The sequence below is a fragment of the Physcomitrium patens genome, chromosome 1 (assembly GCF_059467195.1).
Source record: "Physcomitrium patens ecotype Gransden chromosome 1, ASM5946719v1, whole genome shotgun sequence".
Taxonomy (NCBI): Eukaryota; Viridiplantae; Streptophyta; class Bryopsida; order Funariales; family Funariaceae; genus Physcomitrium; species Physcomitrium patens.
The window spans coordinates 15,908,429-15,929,685 of record NC_143410.1 but is presented as its reverse complement, the minus strand read 5'-3'; the positions used below and the strand labels follow the sequence as shown (position 1 = coordinate 15,929,685).

The 21,257-nt window shown below is 24.9% G+C and overlaps 1 protein-coding gene across 1 annotated transcript; it reads right to left on the bottom strand.

The window, feature by feature from the left end:
* Positions 1–18,165: 18,165 nt before the first annotated feature.
* Positions 18,166–21,050, bottom strand: LOC112279134 (histone H3-like centromeric protein CENH3). Its single transcript, XM_024513279.3, has 4 exons — positions 20,446–21,050; positions 19,197–19,271; positions 18,758–18,833; positions 18,166–18,596 (listed from the first exon to the last, which is right to left on the bottom strand). The coding sequence occupies exons 1-4, from the start codon at positions 20,629–20,631 to the stop codon at positions 18,547–18,549; spliced, it is 387 nt and encodes a 128-aa protein (XP_024369047.1). The 5' UTR covers positions 20,632–21,050; the 3' UTR covers positions 18,166–18,546.
* Between the last annotated feature and the right edge of the window lie 207 nt (positions 21,051–21,257).

Genomic DNA, 21,257 nt, shown 5'->3' with positions numbered 1-21,257 from the left:
AATGTATACATCATTTTTTATATATATTCTTTACACATTATGTATAGCTAGATTGATTTGAGAATGTATACATCATTTTTTATATATATTCTTTACACATTTTGTATAGCTAGATTGATTTAAGAATGGATACATCATTTTTTATATATATTAATTACACATTATGTATAGCTAGATTGATTTGAGAATATATACTTCATTTTTTATATATATTCTTTACACATGATATATAGCTAGATTGATTTAAGAATGTATACATCATTTTTTATATATATTCTTTACACATTATGTATAGCTAGATTGATTTAAGAATGTATACATCATTTTTTATATATATTCTTTACACATTATGTATAGCTAGATTGATTTGAGAATGTATACATCATTTTTTATATATATTCTTTACACATTATGTATAGCTAGATTGATTTAAGAATGTATACATCAATTTTTATATATATTCTTTACACACTATGTACAGCAAGATTGATTTAAGAATGTATACATCATTTTTAATATATATTTTTTACACATTATGTATAGCTAGATTGATTTGAGAATGTATACATCATTTTTTATATATATTCTTTACACATTATGTACAGCAAGATTAATTTCAGAATGTATACATCATTTTTTATATATATTCTTTACACATTATGTATAGCTAGATTGATTTGAGAATGTATACATCATTTTTTATATATATTCTTTACAAATTATGGATAGGTAGATTGATTTGAGAATGTATACATCATTTTTTATATATATTCTTTACACATTATGTATAGATAGATTGATTTAAGAATGTATACATCATTTTTTATATATATTCTTTACACACTATGTACAGCAAGATTGATATAAGAATGTATACATCATTTTTTATATATTTTCTTCATACATTATGTATAGCTAAATTGACTTAAGAATGTATACATCATTATTTATTTATACTCTTTACACATTATGTATAGGTAGATTGATTTGAGAATGTATACATCATTTTTTATATATATTTTTTACACATTATGTATAGCTAGACTGATTTAAGAATGTATACATCATTTTTTATATATATTCTTTAAACATTATGTATAGCTAGATTGATTTGAGAATGTATACATTATTTTTTATATATATTCTTTACAAATTATGGATAGGTAGATTGATTTGAGAATGTATACATCATTTTTTATATATATTCTTTACACATTATGTATAGCTAGATTGATTTAAGAATGTATACATCATTTTTTATATATATTCTTTACCTATTATGTAAAGCTAGATTGATTTTAGAATGTATACATCATTTTTTATATATATTCTTTACACATTATGTATAGCTAGATTGATTTAAGAATGTATACATTATTTTTTATATATAATCTTTACACATTATGTATAGATAGATTGATTTAAGAATGTATACATCATTTTTTATATATATTCTTTACACATTATGTATAGCTAGATTGATTTGAGAATGTATACTTCATTTTTTATATATATTATTTACACATTATGTATAGCTAGATTGATTTGAGAATGTATGCATCATTTTTTATATATATTGTTTACACATTATGTATAGCTAGATTGATTTAAGAATGTATACATCATTTTTTATATTTATTCTTTATACATTATGTATAGCTAGATTGATTTGAAAATATATACATCATTTTTTATATATATTCTTTACACATTATGTATAGCTAGATTGATTTAAGAATGTATACATCATTTTTTATTTATAGCTAGATTGATTTAAGAATGTATACATCATTTTTTATATATATTCTTTACACATTATGTATAGCTAGATTGATTTAAGAATGTATACATCATTTTTTATATATATTCTTTAAACATTATGTATACCTAGATTGATTTAAGAATGTATATATTATTTTTTATATATATTCTTTACACGTTATGTATAGCTAGATTGATTTGAGAATGTATACATCATTCTTTACATATATTCTTTACACATTATGTATAGCTAGATTGATTTAAGAATGTATACATCATTTTCTATATATATTCTTTACACAGTATGTACAGCAAGATTGATATAAGAATGTATACATCATTTTATATATATATTCTTTACACATTATGTATAGCTAGATTGATTTAAGAATGTATACATCATTTTTTATATATACTCTTTACACATTATGTATAGCTAGATTGATTTGAGAATGTATACTTCACTTTTTATATATATTCTTTACACATTATGTATAGCTAGATTGATTTAAGAATGTATACATCATTTTTTATATATATTCTTTACACATTATGTATAGCTAGATTTATTTAACAATGTATACATCATTTTTTATATATATTCTTTACACATTATGTATAGGTAGATTGATTTGAGAATGTATACATAATTTTTTATATATATTTTTTACACATTATGTATAGCTAGACTGATTTAAGAATGTATACATCATTTTTTATATATATTCTTTAAACATTATCTATAGCTAGATTGATTTGAGAATGTATACATCATTTTTTATATATATTCTTTACACATTATGGATAGGTAGATTGATTTGAGAATATATACATCATTTTTTATATATATTCTTTACACATTATGTATAGCTAGATTGATTTAAGAATGTGTACATCATTTTAAATATATATTCTTTATATATTATGTATAGCTAGATTGATTTATGAATGTATACATCATTTTTTATATATATTCTTTACACATTATGTATAGCTAGATTGATATAAGAATGTATACATCATTTTTTATATATATTCTTTACACGTTATGTATAGCTAGATTGATTTGAGAATGTATACATCATTTTTTATATATATTCTTTACAAATTATGGATAGGTAGATTGATTTGAGAATGTATACATCATTTTTTATATATATTCTTTACACATTATGTATAGCTAGATTGATTTAAAAATGTATACATCATTTTATATATATTTTCTTTATACATTATGTATAGCTAGATTGATTTAAGAATGTATACATCATTATATATATATACTCTTTACACATTATGTATAGGTAGATTGATTTGAGAATGTATACATCATTTTTTATATATATTTTTTACACATTATGTATAGCTAGACTGATTTAAGAATGTATACATCATTTTTTATATATATTCTTTAAACATTATGTATAGCTAGATTGATTTGAGAATGTATACATCATTTTTTATATATATTCTTTACAAATTATGGATAGGTAGATTGATTTGAGAATGTATACATCATTTTTTATATATATTCTTTACACATTATGTATAGCTAGATTGATTTAAGAATGTATACATCATTTTTTATAAATATTCTTTACCTATTATGTATAGCTAGATTGATTTAAGAATGTATACATCATTTTTTATATATATTCTTTACACATTATGTATAGCTAGATTGATTTAAGAATGTATACATCATTTTTTATATATATTCTTTACACATTATGTATAGCTAGATTGATTTAAGAATGTATACATCATTTTTTATATATATTCTTTACACGTTATGTATAGCTAGATTGATTTAAGAATGTATACATCATTTTTTACATATATTCTTTACACATTATGTATAGCTAGATTGATTTAAGAATGTATACATCATTTTTTATATATATTCTTTACACATTATGTATAGATAGATTGATTTAAGAATGTATACATCATTTTTTATATATATTCTTTACACATTATGTATAGCTAGATTGATTTGAGAATATATATATCATTTTTTATATATATTCTTTACACATTATGTATAGCTAGATTGATTTAAGAATGTATACATCATTTTTTATATATATTCTTTACACATTATGTATAGCTAGATTGATTTAAGAATGTATACATCATTTTTTATATATATTCTTTACCTATTATGTATAGCTAGATTGATTTAAGAATGTATACATCATTTTTTATATATATTCTTTACACATTATGTATAGCTAGATTGATTTAAGAATGTATACATCATTTCTTATATATATTCTTTAAACATTATGTATAGCTAGTTTGATTTGAGAATGTATACATCATTTTTTATATATATTCTTTACACATTATGTATAGCTAGATTGATTTGAGAATGTATACTTCATTTTTTATATATATTATTTACACATTATGTATAGCTAGATTGATTTGAGAATGTATGCATCATTTTTTATATATATTGTTCACACATTATGTATAGGTAGATTGATTTAAGAATGTATACATCATTTTTTATATTTATTCTTTATACATTATGTATAGCTAGAATGATTTGAGAATATATACATCATTTTTTATATATATTCTTTACACATTATGTATAGCTAGATTGATTTGAGAATGTATACTTCATTTTTTATATATATTCTTTACACATTATGTATAGCTAGATTGATTTGAGAATGTATACTTCATTTTTTATATATATTCTTTACACATTATGTATAGCTAGATTGATTTGAGAATGTATACTTCATTTTTTATATATATTCTTTACACATTATGTATAGCTAGATTGATTTAAGAATGTATACATCATTTTTTATATATATTCTTTACACATTATGTATAGCTAGATTGATTTAAGAATGTATACATCATTTTTTATATATATTCTTTACACATTATGTATAGCTAGATTGATTTAAGAATGTATACATCATTTTTTATATATATTCTTTACCTATTATGTATAGCTAGATTGATTTAAGAATGTATACATCATTTTTTATATATATTCTTTACACATTATGTATAGCTAGATTGATTTAAGAATGTATACATCATTTCTTATATATATTCTTTAAACATTATGTATAGCTAGTTTGATTTGAGAATGTATACAGCATTTTTTATATATATTCTTTACACATTATGTATAGCTAGATTGATTTGAGAATGTATACTTCATTTTTTATATATATTATTTACACATTATGTATAGCTAGATTGATTTGAGAATGTATGCATCATTTTTTATATATATTGTTCACACATTATGTATAGGTAGATTGATTTAAGAATGTATACATCATTTTTTATATTTATTCTTTATACATTATGTATAGCTAGAATGATTTGAGAATATATACATCATTTTTTATATATATTCTTTACACATTATGTATAGCTAGATTGATTTGAGAATGTATACTTCATTTTTTATATATATTCTTTACACATTATGTATAGCTAGATTGATTTGAGAATGTATACTTCATTTTTTATATATATTCTTTACACATTATGTATAGCTAGATTGATTTGAGAATGTATACTTCATTTTTTATATATATTCTTTACACATTATGTATAGCTAGATTGATTTAAGAATGTATACATCATTTTTTATATATATTCTTTACACATTATGTATAGCTAGATTGATTTGAGAATGTATACATCATTTTTTATATATATTCTTTACACATTATGTATAGCTAGATTGATTTTAGAATGTATACATCATTTTTTATATATATTCTTTACACACTATGTACAGCAAGATTGATTAAAGAATGTATACATCATTTTTTATATACATTCTTTAAACATTATGTATAGGTAGATTGATTTGAGAATGTATACTTCATTTTTTATATATATTCTTTACACATTATGTATAGCAAGATTGATTTGGGAATGTATACTTCATTTTTTATATATACTCTTTACACATTATGTATAGCTAGATTGATTTAAGAATGTATATATCATTTTTTATATATATTCTTTACACATTATGTATAGCTAGATTGATATAAGAATGTATACATCATTTTTTATATATATTCTTTACACACTATGTACAGCAAGATTGAATTAAGAATGTATACATCATTTTTTATTTGTATTCTTTACACATTATGTATAGCTAGATTGATTTAAGAATGGATACATCATTTTTTATATATATTCTTTACACATTATGTATAGCTAGATTGATTTGAGAATATATACTTCATTTTTTATATATATTCTTTACACATGATGTATAGCTAGATTGATTTAAGAATGTATACTTCATTTTTTATATATATTCTTTACACATTATGTACAGCAAGATTGATTTATGAATGTATACATCATTTTTTATATATATTCTTTACACATTATGTATAGCTAGATTGATTTAAGAATGTATACATCATTTTTTATATATATTCTTTACACATTATGTACAGCAAGATTGATTTAAGAATGTATACATCATTTTATATATATATTCTTTATACATTATGTATAGCTAGATTGATTTAAGAATGTATACATCATTTTTTATATATACTCTTTACACATTATGTATAGGTAGATTGATTTGAGAATGTATACATCATTTTTTATATATATTTTTTACACATTATGTATAGCTAGACTGATTTAAGAATGTATACATCATTTTTTATATATATTCTTTAAACATTATGTATAGCTAGATTGATTTGAGAATGTATACATCATTTTTTATATATATTCTTTACAAATTATGTATAGGTAGATTGATTTGAGAATGTATACATCATTTTTTATATATATTCTTTACACATTATGTATAGCTAGATTGATTTAAGAATGTATACATCATTTTTTATATATATTCTTTATACATTATGTATAGCTAGATTGACTTAAGAATGTATACATCATTTTTTATATATATTCTTTACACATTATGTATAGGTAGATTGATTTGAGAATGTGTACATCATTTTTTATATTTATTTTTTACACATTATGTATAGCTAGACTGATTTAAGAATGTATACATCATTTTTTATATATATTCTTTAAACATTATGTATAGCTAGATTGATTTGAGAATGTATACATCATTTTTTATATATATTCTTTACAAATTATGTATAGGTAGATTGATTTGAGAATGTATACATCATTTTTTATATATATTCTTTACACATTATGTATAGCTAGATTGATTTAAGAATGTATACATCATTTTTTATATATATTCTTTATACATTATGTATAGCTAGATTGACTTAAGAATGTATACATCATTTTTTATATATACTCTTTACACATTATGTATAGGTAGATTGATTTGAGAATGTGTACATCATTTTTTATATTTATTTTTTACACATTATGTATAGCTAGACTGATTTAAGAATGTATACATCATTTTTTATATATATTCTTTAAACATTATGTATAGCTAGATTGATTTGAGAATGTATACATCATTTTTTATATATATTCTTTACAAATTATGGATAGGTAGATTGATTTGAGAATGTATACATCATTTTTTATATATATTCTTTACACATTATGTATAGCTAGATTGACTTAAGAATGTATGCATCATTTTTTATATATACTCTTTACACATTATGTATAGGTAGATTGATTTGAGAATGTATACATCATTTTTTATATATATTCTTTACACATTATGTATAGCTAGATTGATTTAAGAATGTATACATCATTTTTTATATATATTCTTTACACATTATGTATAGCTAGATTGATTTAAGAATGTATACATCATTTTTTATATATATTCTTTACACATTATGTATAGCTAGATTGATTTAAGAATGTATACATCATTTTTTATATATATTCTTTACACATTATGTATAGCTAGATTGATTTAAGAATGTATACATCATTTTTTATATATATTCTTTACACATTATGTATAGCTAGATTGATTTAAGAATGTATACATCATTTTTTATATATATTCTTTACACATTATGTATAGCTAGATTGATTTGAGATTGTATACTTCATTTTTTATATATATTCTTTACACATTATGTATAGCTAGATTGATTTGAGAATGTATACTTCATTTTTTATATATATTCTTTACACATTATGTATAGCTAGATTGATTGGAGAATGTATACTTCATTTTTTATATATATTCTTTACACATTATGTATAGCTAGATTGATTTGAGAATGTATACTTCATTTTTTATATATATTCTTTACACATTATGTATAGCTAGATTGACTTAAGAATGTATGCATCATTTTTTATATATACTCTTTACACATTATGTATAGGTAGATTGATTTGAGAATGTATACATCATTTTTTATATATATTCTTTACACATTATGTATAGCTAGATTGATTTAAGAATGTATACATCATTTTTTATATATATTCTTTACACATTATGTATAGCTAGATTGATTTAAGAATGTATACATCATTTTTTATATATATTCTTTACACATTATGTATAGCTAGATTGATTTTAGAATGTATACATCATTTTTTATATATATTCTTTACACATTATGTATAGCTAGATTGATTTAAGAATGTATACATTATTTTTTATATATAATCTTTACACATTATGTATAGATAGATTGATTTAAGAATGTATACATCATTTTTTATATATATTCTTTACACATTATGTATAGCTAGATTGATTTGAGAATGTATACTTCATTTTTTATATATATTATTTACACATTATGTATAGCTAGATTGATTTGAGAATGTATGCATCATTTTTTATATATATTGTTTACACATTATGTATAGCTAGATTGATTTAAGAATGTATACATCATTTTTTATATTTATTCTTTATACATTATGTATAGCTAGATTGATTTGAAAATATATACATCATTTTTTATATATATTCTTTACACATTATGTATAGCTAGATTGATTTAAGAATGTATACATCATTTTTTATATATATTCTTTACACATTATGTATAGCTAGATTGATTTAAGAATGTATACATCATTTTTTATATATATTCTTTAAACATTATGTATACCTAGATTGATTTAAGAATGTATACATTATTTTTTATATATATTCTTTACACGTTATGTATAGCTAGATTGATTTGAGAATGTATACATCATTTTTTACATATATTCTTTACACATTATGTATAGCTAGATTGATTTAAGAATGTATACATCATTTTCTATATATATTCTTTACACAGTATGTACAGCAAGATTGATATAAGAATGTATACATCATTTTATATATATATTCTTTACACATTATGTATAGCTAGATTGATTTAAGAATGTATACATCATTTTTTATATATACTCTTTACACATTATGTATAGCTAGATTGATTTGAGAATGTATACTTCACTTTTTATATATATTCTTTACACATTATGTATAGCTAGATTGATTTAAGAATGTATACATCATTTTTTATATATATTCTTTACACATTATGTATAGCTAGATTGATTTAACAATGTATACATCATTTTTTATATATATTCTTTACACATTATGTATAGGTAGATTGATTTGAGAATGTATACATAATTTTTTATATATATTTTTTACACATTATGTATAGCTAGACTGATTTAAGAATGTATACATCATTTTTTATATATATTCTTTAAACATTATCTATAGCTAGATTGATTTGAGAATGTATACATCATTTTTTATATATATTCTTTACACATTATGGATAGGTAGATTGATTTGAGAATATATACATCATTTTTTATATATATTCTTTACACATTATGTATAGCTACATTGATTTAAGAATGTGTACATCATTTTAAATATATATTCTTTATATATTATGTATAGCTAGATTGATTTATGAATGTATACATCATTTTTTATATATATTCTTTACACATTATGTATAGCTAGATTGATTTAAGAATGTATACATCATTTTTTATATATATTCTTTACACGTTATGTATAGCTAGATTGATTTGAGAATGTATACATCATTTTTTATATATATTCTTTACAAATTATGGATAGGTAGATTGATTTGAGAATGTATACATCATTTTTTATATATATTCTTTACACATTATGTATAGCTAGATTGATTTAAAAATGTATACATCATTTTATATATATTTTCTTTATACATTATGTATAGCTAGATTGATTTAAGAATGTATACATCATTATATATATATACTCTTTACACATTATGTATAGGTAGATTGATTTGAGAATGTATACATCATTTTTTATATATATTTTTTACACATTATGTATAGCTAGACTGATTTAAGAATGTATACATCATTTTTTATATATATTCTTTAAACATTATGTATAGCTAGATTGATTTGAGAATGTATACATCATTTTTTATATATATTCTTTACAAATTATGGATAGGTAGATTGATTTGAGAATGTATACATCATTTTTTATATATATTCTTTACACATTATGTATAGCTAGATTGATTTAAGAATGTATACATCATTTTTTATAAATATTCTTTACCTATTATGTATAGCTAGATTGATTTAAGAATGTATACATCATTTTTTATATATATTCTTTACACATTATGTATAGCTAGATTGATTTAAGAATGTATACATCATTTTTTATATATATTCTTTAAACATTTTGTATAGCTAGATTGATTTAAGAATGTATACATTATTTTTTATATATATTCTTTACACGTTATGTATAGCTAGATTGATTTAAGAATGTATACATCATTTTTTACATATATTCTTTACACATTATGTATAGCTAGATTGATTTAAGAATGTATACATCATTTTTTATATATATTCTTTACACATTATGTATAGATAGATTGATTTAAGAATGTATACATCATTTTTTATATATATTCTTTACACATTATGTATAGCTAGATTGATTTGAGAATATATATATCATTTTTTATATATATTCTTTACACATTATGTATAGCTAGATTGATTTAAGAATGTATACATCATTTTTTATATATATTCTTTACACATTATGTATAGCTAGATTGATTTAAGAATGTATACATCATTTTTTATATATATTCTTTACCTATTATGTATAGCTAGATTGATTTAAGAATGTATACATCATTTTTTATATATATTCTTTACACATTATGTATAGCTAGATTGATTTAAGAATGTATACATCATTTCTTATATATATTCTTTAAACATTATGTATAGCTAGTTTGATTTGAGAATGTATACATCATTTTTTATATATATTCTTTACACATTATGTATAGCTAGATTGATTTGAGAATGTATACTTCATTTTTTATATATATTATTTACACATTATGTATAGCTAGATTGATTTGAGAATGTATGCATCATTTTTTATATATATTGTTCACACATTATGTATAGGTAGATTGATTTAAGAATGTATACATCATTTTTTATATTTATTCTTTATACATTATGTATAGCTAGAATGATTTGAGAATATATACATCATTTTTTATATATATTCTTTACACATTATGTATAGCTAGATTGATTTGAGAATGTATACTTCATTTTTTATATATATTCTTTACACATTATGTATAGCTAGATTGATTTGAGAATGTATACTTCATTTTTTATATATATTCTTTACACATTATGTATAGCTAGATTGATTTGAGAATGTATACTTCATTTTTTATATATATTCTTTACACATTATGTATAGCTAGATTGATTTAAGAATGTATACATCATTTTTTATATATATTCTTTACACATTATGTATAGCTAGATTGATTTAAGAATGTATACATCATTTTTTATATATATTCTTTACACATTATGTATAGCTAGATTGATTTAAGAATGTATACATCATTTTTTATATATATTCTTTACACATTATGTATAGCTAGATTGATTTAAGAATGTATACATCATTTCTTATATATATTCTTTAAACATTATGTATAGCTAGTTTGATTTGAGAATGTATACAGCATTTTTTATATATATTCTTTACACATTATGTATAGCTAGATTGATTTGAGAATGTATACTTCATTTTTTATATATATTATTTACACATTATGTATAGCTAGATTGATTTGAGAATGTATGCATCATTTTTTATATATATTGTTCACACATTATGTATAGGTAGATTGATTTAAGAATGTATACATCATTTTTTATATTTATTCTTTATACATTATGTATAGCTAGAATGATTTGAGAATATATACATCATTTTTTATATATATTCTTTACACATTATGTATAGCTAGATTGATTTGAGAATGTATACTTCATTTTTTATATATATTCTTTACACATTATGTATAGCTAGATTGATTTGAGAATGTATACTTCATTTTTTATATATATTCTTTACACATTATGTATAGCTAGATTGATTTGAGAATGTATACTTCATTTTTTATATATATTCTTTACACATTATGTATAGCTAGATTGATTTAAGAATGTATACATCATTTTTTATATATATTCTTTACACATTATGTATAGCTAGATTGATTTGAGAATGTATACATCATTTTTTATATATATTCTTTACACATTATGTATAGCTAGATTGATTTTAGAATGTATACATCATTTTTTATATATATTCTTTACACACTATGTACAGCAAGATTGATTAAAGAATGTATACATCATTTTTTATATACATTCTTTAAACATTATGTATAGGTAGATTGATTTGAGAATGTATACTTCATTTTTTATATATATTCTTTACACATTATGTATAGCAAGATTGATTTGGGAATGTATACTTCATTTTTTATATATACTATTTACACATTATGTATAGCTAGATTGATTTATGAATGTATACATCATTTTTTATATATATTCTTTACACACTATGTACAGCAAGATTGAATTAAGAATGTATACATCATTTTTTATTTGTATTCTTTACACATTATGTATAGCTAGATTGATTTAAGAATGGATACATCATTTTTTATATATATTCTTTACACATTATGTATAGCTAGATTGATTTGAGAATATATACTTCATTTTTTATATATATTCTTTACACATGATGTATAGCTAGATTGATTTAAGAATGTATACTTCATTTTTTATATATATTCTTTACACATTATGTACAGCAAGATTGATTTATGAATGTATACATCATTTTTTATATATATTCTTTACACATTATGTATAGCTAGATTGATTTAAGAATGTATACATCATTTTTTATATATATTCTTTACACATTATGTACAGCAAGATTGATTTAAGAATGTATACATCATTTTATATATATATTCTTTATACATTATGTATAGCTAGATTGATTTAAGAATGTATACATCATTTTTTATATATACTCTTTACACATTATGTATAGGTAGATTGATTTGAGAATGTATACATCATTTTTTATATATATTTTTTACACATTATGTATAGCTAGACTGATTTAAGAATGTATACATCATTTTTTATATATATTCTTTAAACATTATGTATAGCTAGATTGATTTGAGAATGTATACATCATTTTTTATATATATTCTTTACAAATTATGTATAGGTAGATTGATTTGAGAATGTATACATCATTTTTTATATATATTCTTTACACATTATGTATAGCTAGATTGATTTAAGAATGTATACATCATTTTTTATATATATTCTTTATACATTATGTATAGCTAGATTGACTTAAGAATGTATACATCATTTTTTATATATACTCTTTACACATTATGTATAGGTAGATTGATTTGAGAATGTGTACATCATTTTTTATATTTATTTTTTACACATTATGTATAGCTAGACTGATTTAAGAATGTATACATCATTTTTTATATATATTCTTTAAACATTATGTATAGCTAGATTGATTTGAGAATGTATACATCATTTTTTATATATATTCTTTACAAATTATGGATAGGTAGATTGATTTGAGAATGTATACATCATTTTTTATATATATTCTTTACACATTATGTATAGCTAGATTGACTTAAGAATGTATGCATCATTTTTTATATATACTCTTTACACATTATGTATAGGTAGATTGATTTGAGAATGTATACATCATTTTTTATATATATTCTTTACACATTATGTATAGCTAGATTGATTTAAGAATGTATACATCATTTTTTATATATACTCTTTACACATTATGTATAGGTAGATTGATTTGAGAATGTGTACATCATTTTTTATATTTATTTTTTACACATTATGTATAGCTAGACTGATTTAAGAATGTATACATCATTTTTTATATATATTCTTTAAACATTATGTATAGCTAGATTGATTTGAGAATGTATACATCATTTTTTATATATATTCTTTACAAATTATGGATAGGTAGATTGATTTGAGAATGTATACATCATTTTTTATATATATTCTTTACACATTATGTATAGCTAGATTGACTTAAGAATGTATGCATCATTTTTTATATATACTCTTTACACATTATGTATAGGTAGATTGATTTGAGAATGTATACATCATTTTTTATATATATTCTTTACACATTATGTATAGCTAGATTGATTTAAGAATGTATACATCATTTTTTATATATATTCTTTACACATTATGTATAGCTAGATTGATTTAAGAATGTATACATCATTTTTTATATATATTCTTTACACATTATGTATAGCTAGATTGATTTAAGAATGTATACATCATTTTTTATATATATTCTTTACACATTATGTATAGCTAGATTGATTTAAGAATGTATACATCATTTTTTATATATATTCTTTAAACATTATGTATAGCTAGATTGATTTGAGAATGTATACATCATTTTTTATATATATTCTTTACAAATTATGGATAGGTAGATTGATTTGAGAATGTATACATCATTTTTTATATATATTCTTTACACATTATGTATAGCTAGATTGACTTAAGAATGTATGCATCATTTTTTATATATACTCTTTACACATTATGTATAGGTAGATTGATTTGAGAATGTATACATCATTTTTTATATATATTCTTTACACATTATGTATAGCTAGATTGATTTAAGAATGTATACATCATTTTTTATATATATTCTTTACACATTATGTATAGCTAGATTGATTTAAGAATGTATACATCATTTTTTATATATATTCTTTACACATTATGTATAGCTAGATTGATTTAAGAATGTATACATCATTTTTTATATATATTCTTTACACATTATGTATAGCTAGATTGATTTAAGAATGTATACATCATTTTTTATATATATTCTTTACACATTATGTATAGCTAGATTGATTTAAGAATGTATACATCATTTTTTATATATATTCTTTACACATTATGTATAGCTAGATTGATTTAAGAATGTATACATCATTTTTTATATATATTCTTTACACATTATGTATAGGTAGATTGATTTGAGAATGTATACATCATTATTTATATATATTCTTTGCACATTATGTATAGCTAGATTGATTTGAGAATGTATACTTCATTTTTTATATATATTCTTTACACATTATGTATAGCTAGATTGATTTAAGAATGTATACATCATTTTTTATATATATTCTTTACACATTATGTATAGCTAGATTGATTTAAGAATGTATACATCATTTTTTATATATATTCTTTACACATTATGTATAGCTAGATTGATTTAAGAATGTATACATCATTATTTATATATATTCTTTGCACATTATGTATAGCTAGATTGATTTAAGAATGTATACATCATTTTTTATATATATTCTTTACACATTATGTATAGCTAGATTGATTTAAGAATGTATACATCATTTTTTATATATATTCTTTACACATTATGTATAGCTAGATTGATTTAAGAATGTATACATCATTTTTTATATATATTCTTTACACATTATGTATAGCTAGATTGATTTAAGAATGTATACATCATTATTTATATATATTCTTTGCACATTATGTATAGCTAGATTGATTTAAGAATGTATACATCATTTTTTATATATATTCTTTACACATTATGTATAGCTAGATTGATTTAAGAATGTATACATCATTTTTTATATATATTCTTTACACATTATGTATAGCTAGATTGATTTAAGAATGTATACATCATTTTTTATATATATTCTTTACACATTATGTATAGCTAGATTGATTTAAGAATGTATACATCATTATTTATATATATTCTTTGCACATTATGGATAGGTAGATTGATTTGAGAATGTATACTTCATTTTTTATATATATTCTTTACACATTATGTATAGCTAGATTGATTTAAGAATGTATACATAATTTTTGTTATAAATTCTAGGTCCTGTCTAAAGTTTAGGACGATACAAAAGTCTGGTTTGTCCATTTAATCATTGTTTTTACTACTTTTCAAAATTTATTTGATACTTACTTTTGTTTAAAAACATTTTTGAGAAATCCTTTTGAGAATCTTTTGAAAAAGAATTTATGCCAAGACTTTGATCTTGCTAATACTATTTCTATTATTTAGACTCTATATTACTTTAGGCTCTGAAATTAGAAAGTATATTATTTGAAATATATTTAATATAATAATTAAATATAAATTTTCATTCTTACTTCTTTTTTTTTATTTTTTAATATAAAATTAGCATGTCCCATCATCTTTCTCAATAATAATATTGTAATCAATGCTTTTTTATAAATAAATAAGCTAATTAGCAAATTGATTAAGAAGTGGTTTTCTCTCTTGCCTCTTTTTTTATGCCTCACTACAAAGAATGTTATTACTATGCATTTTAGAAAAAATGTGAATTTTTATATACACTGTCTCTTAATCTACCTCAACTACTCTAGATTTAGTTTTAAGCAAGATACATGTATAATTATGTGTAAATCCAGAAAGAATCATATCACCTCAAAGTTTTTAATTAGATGTGACTGATTGCTTAGCCATGTGTTTTGTAACATAGCTTTTTTATTAATTGGATTTACTATCATATTAGATTTGGTATTAGTTAGTGTTCAAAAAAAATGATGTTGATGTATTGTTGTGACTTATCCTAATTTCTAATTGTGCTTTATATGTATCATCACCTTAAATCTAGTTACAATCCTTAAATACTTCTTTCTAAAATTACCACTAACATTATTAAATCTTGTTAGATTTAATGCTAACAAAGTTCTATTCTTAATTGAAAAACCTTGTGCATGTGTATACTTTTCTTAGCAAAGAGGTTGATGTTGCACTTAAGACCAATAACACCTTCTACACCTCCAAAAACCCCATCCCTTGCTGTAGCCTCTCATTGCTTCTAATGTGCAAACCGATGGTTCTCTTGGGTTAATGGAGCACAATTTTTATTCAATCAACATGTTTAATTTACATGCAATAGATATAATAGGCATTAGAAGCAGGAAAATATATTAACCCAGAGTTTGATATGATCTATTAGTGCACATTTGATATAATTCCTATTAGTGCACATCAAAGGAACATTGTTAACAGCAGCAACAGAAGTCACCAACTGATGCCCCTTGGAAGACCCATAACCTTAGATGACGCTATAACAAAGATGCAGTATTTTGAGTGTGTGATCCCCAATATTTCAGTGGAATATCTCCCACTCAGACATGGTTTTGACTCAAATCGGCGATTCTCCAATTTAGACGGTACATGGCAAATTCATGCAGAGATAGCAGATGTCTGAATCGCTGTGGTCCGATATGGTACGCAGGTGACGAGAATATTGATAGGATAACTCTAGTACTAATCCTCAAAGCATCAGCACTGCAAGATACGTCTCAGTTTCCCTTCGTCGCCGTCGCTGCATCCCAAGGCGTGACTCATGCAACACTATCATCAAAGTGCGTGTTACAGTGAAAAGGTTCGATAAAATCTGCTTCAGTCCTACATGTTTTGTAGCGTTTTTCTATGTACTTTTTCTTTGAGAAAGGCAATGACCTATGCTGATCAATGCCTTTGGAATTGTAATCTGATTTGTGGATGAAGTGGTGTTAGGTTACATGTACTACTACTTGGCACTCACCGTAAAGAGAAGGCACGACGCTGGAATTCAAGTTATACCTCTACTTGCCCTATCAAAAAGTTGATACCTAGAAGGGTATGGCACAAGAGGTTACCTTTCACAGTACAGTTAGAATGATAAGCAAGGCTTCTGTCTTCACACAATCTCGAAATACTCAAATACTGAAACACAATGTCTTTGAGGATCCTACTGCTTAAAAATTTGCAACCAAGATTAGAGGTTCAGAAATTTAATTCGACGTCAAGCTATGAAGGTGGAGTAATACAGGCTCAATGGAGTCAAGCAAGCTGATGAAATGGGCTATTGCGGACACGGTACACTGGGATTTACAGTTGAACACGGTTAATGCAATTAGTGCCTCGTGTTCTGGGAAACTTGAGAAAAGCAAACAACCCGGAGGTTGGGGCGACAGATAACAGGGCTCTCCGAAAAATTCCTTGATAGACATTCCGTGCTGCTTCATTAATGAATGAGCACCTGTTCGAAAAACGAAGCTTAAAATCCTTCACAGTCCGGCCTTTACTGAGCTAATACAACTTGACATTCCTATGCACTTGTTGAATTGGAATTCTACTTCTTGTCATCAACTGTGAACTCTATCTTTTCTACGAACATTTAAAAGGGGGGTTTACCTATGTTTTCTACATTTAAATCTAAGAGAGGCTATTGGAACATTATATCACATGAATGAAAGCATCCTCATACTTCAAACAATGGCACCTCGTAGTCGTCTGGCCAACTGCAGATCCTTCGGCACTGCATCCATCAAAGCCGGTAAGTTGATAAAACAGCGATTTCACATGCTTACGTCGGATGAACTGTAACCTGACGTTCAAAGAACATAGACATGTAAAGAATCTATAGCTTTGGATATTAATCAAAGCATTTTAAGTGAATAAAAAGAGAGGATTTCTTACTTATGGTTACTCGCTTAGCATGGATAGCACACAAATTGGTGTCTTCAAACAAATGGCACATATAATCTTCAGTGGCCTGCATCCATGCAATGTTTAGAACTAAAGTTATTGACAGAAAGTTTTCAAAAGAAAATAGACACTATCGGACTTCATGGAACGTGAAGCTAAACGTTTAAAAGGTGATAATCTCACAAGTACTGAAGGCATAGCTGGGCAAACAAGAATGCCATCCTACTGTCTCATGGCCCTGATAAGTAGCCTTTTGATGGTTAAGGAGCCTTGCAGTTGAGAAAAGAGCACACCGCTGATTATGGCAAGGTAATACTGAGAGTTTGAAACTAGTGAGGATGATAAAGACGAACCTTAGTTCTGTCACATTTACAAAAACATATCGATTAGTCTCATAGGAGCGATGAATAAGTTCTGAGTAGAATACTACCTCTTGGAGAGCGGTCAAAGCTTCCGCAGTCCACCGGGAAACATCACTAGCGTACATCATCGTAATTTCCTTCACCTGCAACATCAAGAATCAGGGGAATCAGGGTGGACGACATTGACAGGCGTATTGATCAATAGCTGCGCAGTGTATCAAAAATCTCATCTCGCCATTTGGCTCGAGGTGCGAAAAGCTTGCAATAAATTTTATTTCGTGGTGTCAAATGCTGCGATGGTTTCAGTGAAGTTTTCAAGAATTCAGTAGTGATGGGAAGGTTTGTGTCACCGACCTTACAACCATCTCGAGACCCATCACTACAGACTGGACACTCGAGGGGACAGGCACCTGATATAAATTGAGCATACGAGAAACATACTATGAGTGAAAGAGGCGCACTAGACAAAGGTAATAAAATTTTCTTGAGGGCATCGCCTATCGTTCGTAAGAGGAATGGTAGCTTGTAGCAATAGATGTGACCATGTCTTGTTAAATCTCCGGGGACATGCTTTCTTCCCAGAGATTCAACCAAAAAAATTGACAGTCTAAATGATTACAACCACGATGTAAAGAAATGTATCGTGAGAGCTCCAGCCATTATTGAACTCGATAATTTTGATGTCACCTCTTGGGTCACTAAGTTTGCTCACTCATGCAGCATATTGTTTCTCAACATTCTTCTTGGTTTAAAACCTAACAACATTTGTATGATTTGCCCATTTTGTGCAAACGCACTCATATCGACGAGGTCTATTAGAGAAATCCTTGATTAGAGCAATAGCAGGCTAGCTATGAATAAGAGAACCTAACCCCACAAGCCCTTAGAGTTGCGAAAACATTTAGAAGTAAACCTTGAGGAAAGTTCCGAACATCCTGTACTACATACCACAATCACCCGATTTAAAATCCACTAAGACACTCCGACGAAGGCTGTGATGCATTAAACTAGTAATCGGCCTGTAAGTCAATCATTAATAAATTGAACGTACAGCTCGTAATCTTGAGAGAAAGATGATGCGGCGTCCTGAAACCCATTTTTTAGAAGAAGAGGCCTGTGTCCGGAGGAATACAGCTAGAGTAGAAATAAAAACTCGCCCTCTTCCAGAATGAACGCTTTATCAATGGTACGAATCCGAAGACTTAAAGAACTGGCTCATTTCTTCGAAGACAAAAAAATCCGGATAACTAGTCGATACTTCACATGACCAAAAAGGTAGACCAAGAAACGAAGGGGTACAGCTGGGTAGAAACTTACATAGCGGGCAAAAGGTAGTCGAGGGATGAGAAGGTCGCACGTCTTTTGATAATGGCGGATCTCTTGCAATGCCTTGGTCCCGGGTCTCCATCGGTGCGGCTTCCTGGGCCTCACCGCAGCTCCACCAACAGAGCTAGTAGAAGCTCGGTGGTTGCCATGTACAGGGGTAGTTTTCCTTCTTGCCATAGCTGCACCCCTCTCTGCTGCTTCTCTTTTAACTACCACTCACAGAAGTGCACCTGCCACCTTGATTCTCTAATCCACCTGAGACCCATCGCTACGATCCTACTTCTCATTTCCTTACCACCCATGCTTGAAACTCAAACGCAGCGCCAACACACACCCGCCAACAGCGTTCAACGAAGGAAGTAACCTCGTCCTTCAGTCTCAAGACAATCTCAAATAAACCCACAAAGGCCATAGCTACCAAAGTACTTCAGCAAATCCATTACAGACGCTCGCTGACTAAGTTGACTTAATTCTTCCACTGGTTCAATACTGCCACTCTCCTTCCGATGCCTCCCTCTCTCGGATCGTGACCATCCTTGTCCCACCTTTTGGACAAAAAACCAAAGCGAAGGGTCTGGCGGCAAAATATGGTCGAAGCAGGGTCGGCATTCCCACAGATGGAGTCTGACGAAGCCACGATTTCGAGCGGGAAACCGTAAAACCCCCCTCATGCCCCGCCCACAAGCTCCCTATCTAGACCTCTCTTAGATCCAACATCTGCCAGAGTGGCCCTTATTTGGCGACATCCCCCAACGGTCCCTTCCGCGTCTACAATATAACCGCCAGCATTGCAACCGATCGCA